General features: G+C 39.1%; 1 protein-coding gene across 16 annotated transcripts in view; it reads left to right on the top strand.

Annotated features, from left to right (window-relative positions):
* Positions 1 to 13,312, top strand: part of ANKHD1 (ankyrin repeat and KH domain containing 1) — a 123,161-nt gene that overhangs the window by 92,113 nt on the left and 17,736 nt on the right. For all 16 annotated transcript variants that reach the window (XM_064458734.1, XM_064458742.1, XM_064458739.1 and 13 more), the window contains 11 exons: positions 572 to 717; positions 2,227 to 2,369; positions 3,168 to 3,381; positions 4,645 to 4,820; positions 5,506 to 5,668; positions 6,816 to 6,911; positions 7,217 to 7,333; positions 8,398 to 8,572; positions 8,932 to 9,385; positions 9,828 to 9,905; positions 12,074 to 12,220. In XM_064458734.1, the coding sequence (XP_064314804.1) occupies positions 572 to 717; positions 2,227 to 2,369; positions 3,168 to 3,381; positions 4,645 to 4,820; positions 5,506 to 5,668; positions 6,816 to 6,911; positions 7,217 to 7,333; positions 8,398 to 8,572; positions 8,932 to 9,385; positions 9,828 to 9,905; positions 12,074 to 12,220 (1,909 nt within the window). The remainder of the gene's footprint in view (positions 1 to 571; positions 718 to 2,226; positions 2,370 to 3,167; positions 3,382 to 4,644; positions 4,821 to 5,505; positions 5,669 to 6,815; positions 6,912 to 7,216; positions 7,334 to 8,397; positions 8,573 to 8,931; positions 9,386 to 9,827; positions 9,906 to 12,073; positions 12,221 to 13,312) is intronic.

Here is a 13,312-nt window from a genome sequence, read left to right as displayed (position 1 = left end):
CTACAAAATACCTTAGCATACAAGATAGAGTGGCTAATGGGAGCAAACATGAAATCTTGGCTGACAGAACTAATGGGAAGGAGGTGTCAGGTTGTGTATCATATTGTTCCCAGTAACAGAGTTCAGCAAAACCTCAAATCTTTTAGAGCTGAGAGAACAAAACCACCATATCTCCTTGGAACGCACATTGACCACTGGAAATAAGCAACATGTGCAGTGCAGATGTGTATACTTGTTGGATCTTTATTAAATAGGAATTGAAAGCTGTGGCTTCTTTAAAGAGATGGGTTGCTTGGAACTTAATCCAAATTGACCAGTGCAAGTACTGTTTAGATTTCTTTTGAAGAGCCTTGAATTGTGTTTGGCTGGAATCATAGCCTAGATGTGTCAGGGTCAGAAGAGGGCTGGGAAAGTGTCTGAGATTCTGGCCTACACCAGGAAACCCTTAATCTGAGGAAGACATGTCTGATCAATAGAAGTCATTGTGAATTAACCCTTTTGTTCATTTCTGCTCCTTAATAATATTTTTGAGATTCTTAAGGTTGCTTTTAACATGACCTCTTGTTACTAGGTTTTACGCCTTTGATTCTGGCTGCAACTGCTGGACATGTTGGTGTAGTGGAAATTCTTCTAGACAAAGGTGGGGATATAGAAGCACAGTCTGAGCGTACAAAGGATACTCCACTTTCCTTGGCATGCTCTGGTGGACGCCAAGAGGTACAGACATACTTATCCTCAGTGGGTTTGAATTGTTTTTTGTAGATAGTTACACCTTTTTGAACAGTGTTTTTTTTTAATACAGTGTGGTGTTTTATTGATGGTATAATAAATCATCCTTTTCTGGAAGGTTTTTAACCTGTATAAGCGTAGCTAATTTAAGTCTCTTTCTTCTTCCAAGAGGAAAGGGAATTTGTTCTTCTCTCCCTTGGCTCTCCCAGTTTTGTCAGCTAATGGTTGTTCTAACTTGTGGTCCTTCTTTTGTTGATGTATCTTTGCAAGATAAGTACTTTTGTGAGGGAGGTAGAGATGTTTAATGAATAACTTCATTTAGTGAATACTTCCCCTCTGCATTCTCCCCACTCTCAAAACAGCTGGTGCAGGCACACAAGGACAGAAACTGGAATTTTGTGTTGGCAGTACGTGGTTTTAGTGGTAATGTGCAGGGCAGATGCAATGCAGGGCACGTTATACTAGTCTTTTAAGGATGTTTCAGTTTTTTCTCAGCCTTTTTTTTTTTTGGTGTATGTGTGTCCAAATAAGATTTGTTAAATCCTTCCTACTTTAGTCATGGGCATACTAGCTTAGAAGATGGCATGGAGATAGCAAAGGGCTCTGTGCCAGATACAGGAGCAGTAAGTTTTGGAATTTACAAGGATTAAAACAGTCAACCAAAATTAGGAAGTTTCCACTTTGACTTTTGAATTGCAGATCTTTAACAATAAAACTGCTGCTCGCAAATAAAAGGAGAGATCAATGTGGCCTGTGATAGCATTACTTATTGAACTGCTTAAGTCTTTTGTTCTTCCTCTTTAATTTTTTTTCTTATGCCAGAGTCTACCTCTTATGTTTTTGGCTTAGCAACATGTGAGGCAGCCTTTTTTCTGGCTTATTTGAAAATCACCTGGCCTATGTTAGAAGTAAAATTAGGCACACTGAAGTGCAGTATATCACCAGAAATGTTTTAATTTTTCCCCCTTTTATTTTCCTTAAGCACCTTCTGATAGTGGAAAGAAGTCCTTCCTCATGCTTGTTCCATTAACATCAGTTGGTCTGATTTTTACCATTTGTTTTGTTGGAAAGACCATGTAATACAGATGGTCAAACTTGGCTCAAGTGTCATTTGAACTAAAGTTGTGGGAGTTTCTGAAAGAGGTGCTCAAACAGTGTGAGACATTATGGGAGTTTGTTTGGAAACTTAAGATTCACAGGAAGAGCTTCACTTTAAAGCCTTGCATTTTTGATTAGGTAAAATAATCTTTCTGGAAGACAAGTGCTGCACTGCTACAACCCACACAGATTAGCTGAAGTATTCATCTGTTGCTAAGTCTGTACAGTGCATGTGTAAAAGTAAAGCAAAAGAGGATAGAGGTTTTTCTGTAGAATCTTATCTGTTGACCATGGAAACTGGTAGTATACTGGAAGGTTTGAACATATGATAACATCCTTTCACTTCCTGGATAATAGCAAAGGCCACAATGTCTTTTAATATGCGTGCTGTCTTTTCAGGTTGTTGATTTGCTGTTGGCCCGGGGAGCAAATAAAGAACACAGGAATGTGTCTGATTATACGCCATTAAGCCTTGCAGCATCTGGTGGCTATGTTAATATCATCAAGATTCTTCTCAATGCTGGGGCAGAAATTAATTCAAGGTAATGTATGATGTACACCAGATGAGCTGCAGTATAGCACAGACACTCTGTTGTTGGCTACATACTGAGGCATAAGTTGGAATCTAGTGCTTTCAGACCGCCTTTGCAGCCTTTCTACACTGATGTTATCCTTTATGTTCATGCTTAGTGCTTTTAAATTGCCTTTAACTATGACAAACTTCATCTTCCTTATACCTAAATTTTAAGGGATTATTACAGTTTTGCAAACCTATTCCTTCCCCTTCCCCTTGCCACCATTCTGGGATCTAGAAGTCAAACTATTTCCAACAGAACCAGGTAAAGGAACCAGCCAAAGCACTCAGGGCAGCTCTATGTGTTTGAAGATGTCTTTTTCAGTAAGAGGAACAAATTTACACAGCTATGTCTCTTAAGCCTTCTCTTTACTTGTTTTAAGAAAACTTACGTGTATTCTATCACTAGAGAAAGTTAAAACTACATCTGTGCCAGGAGCATGTTTTTCTGAATGAATCAGATGCAGCCTTGATTTTTAGTATATGTAGTTTCTTATGTGTGCTTCAGCCATCTCAACATCTAAAAGCTAAAATGTATTTTCCTTGCTTATAAATTGCAATTGTCTATCGCATGTAGAACCATCAAAATCTTATGGTTTCTCCTAATCAATTAAAAAAATGCTAGTATTTTAGGTCAGTGTCTATATTTATATATGCTATGTTCCTTTCCAGCTTACAACAAAACATTTTGTTCCTCTTAGATACACTACGTTTCCCAGAGCATTCCTCCGGTTCTGGGAACTGCAGTTTGTTTCTTTCCCTTTAGGACTGGGAGTAAGCTAGGTATTTCTCCTCTGATGCTTGCTGCTATGAATGGCCATGTACCTGCTGTGAAACTGTTGCTTGATATGGGTTCTGATATTAATGCCCAAATTGAGACGAACCGGAATACAGCCCTCACCCTGGCCTGTTTCCAAGGCCGAGCAGAGGTGGTCAGTCTGCTTTTGGACAGGAAGGCCAATGTCGAGCACAGGGCAAAGGTAAGTGTGTGAATTGCCTTTCCTTATGACTTATTTCTAACAGGTGACTTCTCCAAGTTGTCAAGTTTCTTCAAATTTTCTGGTTACTTTAAGCCTCTCTGGGCTCAGAGGACTTATTAAATCGGAGGACTTATTAAGTGTTCTGAAATTTGCTTTTTTTTTAAAAAAAACAAAACAAAACAAAACCAAAAAACCCAAAAAACAACGCATCAGTGATTGTTGGTTTTTTTTCATTAGGGAAAAGCTGACTGGTCCTTCTGAGTTCATAATGAAACTTAGATTGACTCTTTTGCTCTAGTACTGAGAAGCTTCTACAGTTTAAACTTGATGTGATACTCGTTAACAAAACAGATATACATATTTTTACATATGAGTGAAGCCTAGGCAGGAAGAGAATAGTGTTACTTACAGTGATTCTCATATAGAACAGATTTCTTGTCTACAACAGAAGTAGTGCAGTCAAATTTTGTAAAGCTTTTACGTTGCTGTAGAACCCGTGGCTTCAGTACTGTGACTTTCTGTGCCTCTGAAATGCTCCACAGGTCCCATCCTTTGGTACTCTGGGACAGCTTTGTGTCTCCTGCCATAAAGCAAGCTTAAAGCTTGTGTAGACAGCCAGACTGATTTCCCCAGCACAAAGGAATTTTTGGTAACTCCTAAGGCTGCTGAAATAATTGCTGTGTCTGTCTACCCCGCCTGCTTCTGGAATGACTGTGGCTGGAGAAAAGGGGATATGGATAAAAGCCAGCTCTCAAATGGTCAGTTGGGCATGTTAGCAGCTGGTATAAGTTTATTTAATAGTCTAGCCTGGCAACTAAGTTGGGCCCAGATCAGTCTTAGTGCTAAGGGAGGCTAGAGAAAACCTATAAAGCTAGTTTCTGAGCATTTTTTGTAGAAACACTTGTGTCTTCATTTGGATCTGTTCTTCTGTTCTAACCTCTGTTCTAGAGATCCTGTTGTAAACTTTTTTTTGCTGTTGAGACAGGTATCTGGTGGTTCTTAGTCAACAGTTTGCCTGGGTTTGTATAAATCAAAGCCCAAGATTATTTGGTTTTTTGGCTTGGGTTTTTTTTTTGTTTGCTTTGGGTTGGTTGGTTTTGGTTTGGGTTGGTTTTTTTTTTGAGAGAGAGTCTACTTGAAGTTAGGCTCGTAAAATAAATATAAGCAGCTAAATAAAAAATCTGGTTTCCCCTGTGTAGAATATGTCTTACCCGAAGTATATTGTACAAATTTCATGCTGTGTAACTCATTCTCTTTGCACAGACTGGTCTCACACCTCTGATGGAAGCAGCTTCAGGAGGGTATGCAGAGGTGGGAAGGGTTCTCCTTGATAAAGGAGCAGATGTTAATGCTCCACCTGTGCCTTCCTCAAGAGATACAGCTTTAACAATTGCAGCAGATAAGGGTCACTACAAGTTCTGTGAGCTCCTGATTAATCGGTAAATTATTTCTTCTCATTAGTGGCACATTTGTTCTGTAGCTGTATTCCTCTGTGGCAAGGGTGCCCTTGTTTACATTGCCTCATGCATCTAAGAGCAAAGTGAATGGGAAGCTTTAGAAGTAGGATGTTGTATCTGTTTCCCGCTCTCCAGTGTTATCCTGGAGTATCCTGCTACTCCAGTGTTAATTAAGCTAAGCAGGCAGCTGGGACAAGAGGCGAGCAAACAGTGTCTGGCTTGGCAGCTCTGTTGGCTGTGTATTAATCCAGCAATTTCTACATGAGCATTTCCCTGCTGTCATTTGAGGGGCAAAGCCTGGAGGTAGCTTTTGAGCTCTTCAAGCATAACCCTATGCACTGCTAAAATCTCAAGGGCCTGCATTGTCTTGTGGGTAGTCACCACATTAATGATCCTTTAAAGGTCCGATGGTCGCTAGTTGCATAGCTGTGGTGCGTGCAGTAGGCTACATTAGGTGAGTGTTGGTTTCTATAAGGGAGGTTTAAATAAACCCTGTGTCACTATGTTGCAACTTAAACAGTAGATTTCAGGGACAGAATTTCTCTGTCTAGCCACTAGATTTCAGTAATTAAAGTTATATATCCAATTGTACTCTGATCTTTTGTAATCTTACTTCCTGACTCCCACCTTTACCTTGTTTCACTTGATTACACTTGTACTTTTTTAGAGGAGCGCATATTGATGTTCGTAACAAGAAAGGAAACACACCTCTCTGGTTGGCAGCTAATGGTGGTCACTATGATGTGGTTCAGTTGCTTGTGCAAGCAGGAGCAGATGTGGACGCTGCAGATAATCGGAAAATTACACCTCTTATGTCAGCATTTCGCAAGGTAGGAGACCAACTTAATTTTATGTTTCAATGCTGAATGTTTTCAAAACAGTTTCTTATTTGGTCTTAAATCTGAATGCTTGGTATTGGAAGAATCAAACACAACACAGCAAAACTACTATTTTGATAAAATGCCTGCTTTAATCATAATCTGTGTACTTCACACATCTAATTTTTGAGGTGAAAAACTTTGTAACCACAGTAACATCATTATTTCAAGTTATACACCGACCAAAAACTTTCACTGTTTTGACATTTCATTGTCTTGAGATTACCATAGTCCCCTCTAAATTTCTGCAGATTATACTGCTTGTTTCAGTCCTGCTTTTGAGACGAACAAAACACCAGTCTGTCCTGATTCCTATTTGCTTTTCCTGTTCTGTTCCTAATTTGTTGTTCAGTGGGATACTTTGGGTAATAGGCACTTTTGTCACTGCCTTTTCTTCTTGGCAGGAGGAACATTGCTTTGCAATGGTTTCATCAGTTACGTTGTTGGATGCAAGGAGCATAGCTATAGCAGAGGAATTTATTAGCTGTAGCTGCTTTGCCTTTAACAAAATATCAAATAAGTATACAGCTTTCTTGACAAACAGCAATACTGAGCACTGTCCCTCCATTGCTTTCAAATAACTTCAGAGACAACAGTTGGATACTTTCTGTGTGGTTGCACAGTGTACCCCATCAGTGAGTGGATCCAGTGACAGAGGAACGTGTTTGCCAGGATAATATTCAGGTGGCTCAGTTCCCTGATCAGACTTACTTTGTAATTGAACAATCTATATTTGCTTCATGGTGAGAGTGGCAAGAGAGTGGGTTGGGGTGACAGGTAGGGTCTAAAGAGGGTCCTCTTGGCTGTTACTAAGATCATGAATAGCTGCCTCTGCACTTGGGCCTGGTTTGGTTCTTGTATTTCAAAATAAAAAGTTGCTTGTGGGAGGGCTTGTCTTTGCCACTGTGATGTAGAACAGCAGTTGTGCTGTCAACACTGAGCAAACAGTAACTACCTTTCTTCCCAAACAGCAGCTTACCAGAAACGTTCCTGTTTATTTTTAGTCTTTTTCATTGGACTAAGAGATATCAAAATTGTATTTTGATGATAAATGTAGACAATTACATACAAGAGATTAGAACTTTCTTTGCTCTTCTAGGGGCATGTGAAAGTAGTTCAGTTCCTGGTGAAAGAAGTTAACCAGTTTCCTTCAGACATTGAATGCATGCGATACATAGCAACAATAACTGACAAGGTGAGTTTAACTTTGAGAAGAGGCCCTGTCCCTTATTTTCAGTGAAAATATACATGAGAAACTCTTCAGTATTCAAATACTGAATGTGCATGTTTGCACATGTACATTTGATTCAGAGGTTAGTGCATGTCTCCTTTTTAATAGAGAATTATTAAAAAAAAATAAATATCAGTGTTCAGAGTCCTAGTCTGTTGAAGTAGTTTGTATGTTTATGAATACATAAAGCTAATCTCATGTTTGTAGAGCAAATCTCACTCCTCAATTTCAGTTTATTAAGGAGGTAGTAAGACAAGTTTGCATTCCAGGACCTGTTGAAAAAGTGTCACCAGTGTGTGGAGACAATTGTGAAAGCTAAAGACCAGCAGGCTGCAGAAGCAAACAAGAATGCTACTATATTGCTGAAGGAGCTAGACCTGGAAAAAGTGAGTAGAAAATTGCAGTTGTGTAGCATAATGGTTTGACCCATGTATTAATCTATAGGTTGTATTTCCTGTTTGTGCTCCTTGGGGCAGTAGTTTTTCATGCTGTGACTCTGTGTGCTTTCCTTCCTCTAATACACAAAAGGTGAAGTGTATACTGAGGGTGGCAAATGAGAATTTACTTCTGTTTCAGCCACTCCACTGTTCTTTTTAGGAAAGCTTGGACATGGTAATAATTACCTCAGATAGTAGCTCTCTTGCATTACTTTAGCACAGACGATGTGTGAATAAGGGAGGTCTTCAGTCTCGGTGGTGTGATACATGGTATGTTACATGTAAGATGTAGTCCATAAGCATTTTATGGACGACTTCTCAGTGTTACAAAGGAGAGCCTATGAGCTGCCTGATGAGCTATATGGAGTTGAGCAGATAGTGGGGAAAATCAACTTCTCCCTCACTGAGAATACTGTAAGTGACCCAGAGTAACGCAGACACTTCTTAAGCACTCCTTGGTGGCCTCTCTTAATGGAGACTCTTACAATTTTTGCACAAGTTCCATATTAGTTTATTAAATGTTCCAAGTTGCTGACTTGTTAAACATTTATCAGGTGCTGTGCAAAGCTACGATATAGCATAGTTGACTTGTCTGATTCCATGTATTAAAAAAAGTTGTTAAAATGATAGTGGGGTTTTTTCTGTAAAATACTCTGGGAGATCTTTCTGAGTCAAAGATGTGAACATTGCTGAAAAAATATTAATGAGGTTCTTAAATGTTTTTTGAGAAAGGACTGAGATTATGAGAAATTTTGCTGATTTCCAGTAAACTTATATTTCTATAATACATCTATTTGGTTGTTATTTTGTTGCCATCGCTTAGAAGTTTTGGGACCAACTAGGCCTGTTTTTCCGTAAGGTCTGCCCAGTTTCTGCATGATGATTCAGTACGTGACAAAGTCATTCTAGTTCATTGTGCTCTCTCCTTTCTCCCTCCCTCCAGATTTCTAGGGAAGATCTGAATTATTTAGTCTGCGTGAAAATATTTAAATATGTATCCTTTTCTTACACAGTCAAGAGAAGAGAGCAGAAAACAAGCTCTTGCAGCTAAAAGGGAGAAAAGAAAAGAAAAGAGGAAGAAGAAGAAAGAGGAACAAAAAAGAAAACAGGAAGAAGATGAAGAAAACAAGCCTAAAGAAACCCTGGAACTGCAAGAAGATGATGATGAAGAAGAAAATGATGATGAAGGTAAAGAACAAGTGTTTATGAGCAATGTAGTTGGGGGCACATTTGGTTTTGGTTTTTTTACCATCTAGGTAAGGGAACCTGCTTGAAAGCTGGGTTCTCTAGTACTGTGACAATGTTGTATAGCTACTGCCCTGGTTCTTCCCTCTGCCATCAGAGTTCCTGGCAAAACTCCAGTGTTCACTTTTTTTTTCTCCAGTGTTCCCAAAAGTCTTTCACTCTTGGAGGATATACAGCTGAATGCAGTGCAAATAGTCTGACAGCTCAGCACGGAGCATAACTTCAGCTGTAGTGTCCTCAGTCAGGGCAACGATTTCTATATTTTGTGAGTTTTGATTGTATATCAACTGTTTTTCTTTCAGTGGAGCAAGAAGTTCCTATAGAGCCTCCTAGTGCAACTACTACAACAACAATTGGAATTTCTGCGACTTCAACTACTTTCACAAATGCCTTTGGGAAGAAGAGAGCTAATGTGGTGACTACCCCCAGCACAAACAGAAAAAATAAGAAAAATAAAACAAAAGAGACTCCTCAGAATATGCAGATAATTTTGCCGGATCAGCATATATCTTTAGCACAGCAAAAAGCAGATAAAAATAAAATAAATGGAGAGCCAAGAGGTGGTGGTGCAAGTGGGAATAGTGATTCAGATAACTTGGATAGCACAGATTGCAATAGCGAAAGTAGCAGTGGAGGTAAAAGCCAAGAGTTGAACTTCACGATGGATACAAATTCCTCTGAGCGGCGCTATGCCTCATTGCTTATCCCCTCTCAGGAAGAAAAAACTAGCACCTCTGCTTCAAAAACACCAACAAGGTGAGTCTGCTGTATTGCTTCCCTGTTGTTTCACAGGGTTACACCTATGCCAGTGTAAATTTTCTGTACCTTAAGCTTTACATCAGCTGGTACATTCCCAAAATCTTGAGAAGACTGAGTTTGCTTTTTTGTGTAGCTATTGAATAATATTGTTAAGTTTATTGAACGCAACATCTTTAAAATGGTAAAGGTAAGATTTTTTTTTTGCATTGCTGCCTAGTTTTTAATATTACTTTAGCAAAACAGCCAGTTTTCTCTCTGCTATTTAAGCATCCATGTTGCATGTCATCTTCATTAGAATAGATTTTAAAGTGAATATGCTGGGAATTTAAAAACGAAGTGCCAACTTTACTTATCTATTTACAGAAGTGGTTTTATTACCTTTTGATGGTTTTATGGTTTCATCATTAACTCCTCTGAATTGCAATCCCTTTGTTTTAAGGAGGGAAGAAGTTGATGACTCTGAGCATTTCACCTGCCAGGTTGATGGCCAGTTTGATTTAACCTTGTCGAGCCAGAGGTGAGAGTCAAAAGAACTCAGTGAATGTACAGGGCTGTATGAATGGTTTGGAAGATCATTCAGTTCTCAGGGAATGAGCTAATAACTCCTATAACACCAGTTTCTGAACAGGTCACTGGTCTGAATCAAAAAGCTTAGATCCCATCTGAATCCATAGTCCTTGCTTAATTTTACATATAAGTAGTGTGAGTCTGGTCCTCCATAGTTTTCTTTTTTCTTTTTGTGCATTAAGGGAGGGGAGAGAGGGTACAGGGCTTGATCCTCAGGACACATGGCTGACTGAGAACCCAGCTTCAGTGCAAAAATGCATTGGGGATCATGATGGGATCAAAAAGGTCATCAGGCTCAGGATCAAAAAAGATCATCAGGCACTGGTCTGGGAGTGGGAAGAAAGTCAGGATTTTCTCCCCCTCCCCCCCCGCCCCCCCCCCCCCCCCCAGATTAAAGTTAGTTGCAGAATGAGTGGTTTTGTCAGCCCTCGTGGTTGGGGTGTGTGTATTTTGGATTACCCTTAGGAATGAATGTTAGAAATTGGATTTTGTCCATATTCTGTTTTATGAACATAAATTGTTTTCTGGTTTGGACCTCTTGTCCAAGGTCTCCAACATAAGCCTTGGAATCCTGTGCAGTTCACTACAGCAGGACTAACTAAATGCATACTTCCAACTCCTTGTTAGAAGTGGTGCTTCTGTTAAAGCACAGCTAAGAAACAAAACAGTATATAAATATCAAAATGGGGCTATTAACTTCTGCAGGTGCTTTTTGGCTCTTACACTAAGGCAGACTTTTTCTGAAAATTATTTCTAAATTTGTTCATCCTGAATTCTTCTTCTCTTTAGTCATAGGCATGCCAATGACAAGGCTACTGTAACTGAAACTTAAACTCAGACTTCATAATGGTGCTTTTCTGAAAACATACCTAGACATTTTCAGACAAAGCAGAAAAAAAGCTTAAAGTTTACTCTGGAATCGATATTCCAAAGTAGACTTCGTTCTTTTCTTTCATACGTGTTTTTTTGTTCTCATTGCCTCAATCTTACAGTTATCTGAGGACAAGTAAAGTTCTCCGTAGAACTTTCAAACACCTTGGGCAGGTGTATTAATCAGAGAGTAAGGTAAAGAGAAAATGCTGATATTTTAAAAGGCTTATTGTCTAAACATTGTTTTCCATACAGTCAGTATGTTTGGGTTACTTAAATGTGGATAGATCTCTGAAGTTTGTATAAAATGTAGTATAAACAGTTTGCCTTGAAGAAGACAAAATGAACATAAAATGCTGTAAAGAATGAGAAATAAAATGGATAAATAAAAACTTGTATATAGTAAAGAGGGGAAGCAATGCTTAGCAGGATAGCTGAAGCATGAGATCCCCTGTAAATTTTCCAGCTATGCCATAGTTTTGCTGGGTTGTATCACGTATGGCTAGTTTTTGATGACTTGTGTAGATTGCTGCCTATGTTTCAGTGCTGCAGGTGAACTTGTGAGCTCCCAGTGATGCTTTTTTTTTTCACCTCTCCATAGATCACTTAGCCTAACAAGAGACTGCCTGTTCTCTCTCTTTTTCTCTCTCACCAAAACTTTGTGGTGTTTATATCACTAGACTATCGCTATAGCTGTATTAGTACAGGTAATGATATTTGGGCACCTCCTTCCAAATCGGTGTCACTGAGACTTAAATACATAAACATGCTCAAATATCTGTGCCTCGGTTACCCATTCATAAAATGGGGGTGAGGGGTAGAAGCAGTTTCTAAGAAATCTGTAACAACAAGAGCTGAAAAACAGACATTTTCAAGTACTTAGTAAGAAAGAGACATTACCACCAAAGTACCTTTTCTTAAAAAGCTGTTCAAAAAGGAGAACACAATATAGACACATAATCAGGATGTGCTGAAGTGGCTGCTTACCGCCCATTATAAACTATTTTAATCTGATGTCCTTAGTGTTTCTGGTATTACTTCATTCAGCTTAGCACTCCACTTTTTGGAGGAAGAGTATAGGCTGTGGACTAAAAGGTAAAAAACCTACCTATGAAGTCACTCAACAGCTGTTCCAGATAAAAAATAAGAATGAAAACAGTTCATGCTAGTAGTTTAAGCTGCAGAAATATATACTGTAATGCTGTCATTTTATTCTGTAATTTGTAACCAGCACATTTTTGTTCCCAGACTTGATGGTGAAGGTCATTCAAATTCTTTGTCAACTACTTATAAGCCTGTTTCCCTGCCTCTGAGCTCTCCAAATGTAAAGCTGAATCTGACTAGTCCAAAAAGAGGCCAGAAAAGAGAAGAAGGCTGGAAAGAAGTGGTTAGAAGGTAAAGACTTCAATTCTGTGTTTAAAAACTATCTGTGCACTTTTTAGCTTGTAAATTATTCTCAAATATTGAATATCCAGCAAGCTTATTTAATCATTTGATTAATTATTTTATTAAAAAAATCTAACCCCTTTACTCTTGCAGTGCTGTGAAAACAAATTGTAGTCCTAATTTGTAGTAACTTGTCACTAACTACACATCAACATGACATGAACAGATGATTGAGCAGATGACGGCTTGCACATGAGCTAAAGGCAGAATGGATGTTAGCAGAGTAGAGGAGAGCCAGATAATCTCTTCAAAGCTAGAAGTCGTTGTGCCTTGGGCAGTGACCTTGATCGCTGATCCCATGGGAAATTTTGTCACCTTACAGTGAGAGTTAGAGATGCAATTAGATTTAAAGATTTTCCGTAATGCAGAATTTCCCTTTGAAAATGTACTGGGTTTTATTATACGGCCATTAACACCCCAGTATCTTTTCTGTAACCTTTATGATGTCTACTACTTTTAACTAGAAGTAATCACCTATCTTTCCTTTTTTTGTCCTCCTTATCAGAAAGGAATAAAGCATGAACATGCAAGTGTCAGATGTTTTGGGTGCACTTATGATGCCCTCCTTCTTCTGTGTTCTGCAATAGTAGTGACCAAATATGCTCATTTTGGAGAATTTTAGGCTATGTGCAAAGCACATAATTGTATGGAGGATTTAATGCATTCAGATTGGTGAAGGCCACAGGCTGTTCTTAATAAAAGTTAAAAAGGCAGTTTAATCTGCAAATTTAAGCATTTGAACCCTTAAAGGGTTGGTTTGGACTCTGCCTTTTATGTTCACAAATGGGGTTCTCCACTGTGACATGGCCTTGCTAAGTGTATGGTTGCAGACTGCCCACCACTTGGTGAGTCATGCAGGCATGAAACCATTAAACAGGCAGCTGACTTTCCCAGGGCTGCACACAGACCCCACCATTGACCCTGGAGCTGCTCTATCTCTCCTCCTGGGTCTCTTGAGTCTCATAGGCTCAGCTCAACTGCTTGGTTAGGTATTGTCTGCTCTTCTGCTGGAGATGGTAGGGTTCTAGAGATGGCATCCAA

Source organism: Phalacrocorax carbo, chromosome 8 (genome assembly GCF_963921805.1).
Source record: "Phalacrocorax carbo chromosome 8, bPhaCar2.1, whole genome shotgun sequence".
Taxonomy (NCBI): Eukaryota; Metazoa; Chordata; class Aves; order Suliformes; family Phalacrocoracidae; genus Phalacrocorax; species Phalacrocorax carbo.
The sequence above is the reverse complement of the archived record's forward strand: the minus strand, read 5'-3'. Positions and strand labels throughout refer to the sequence as shown.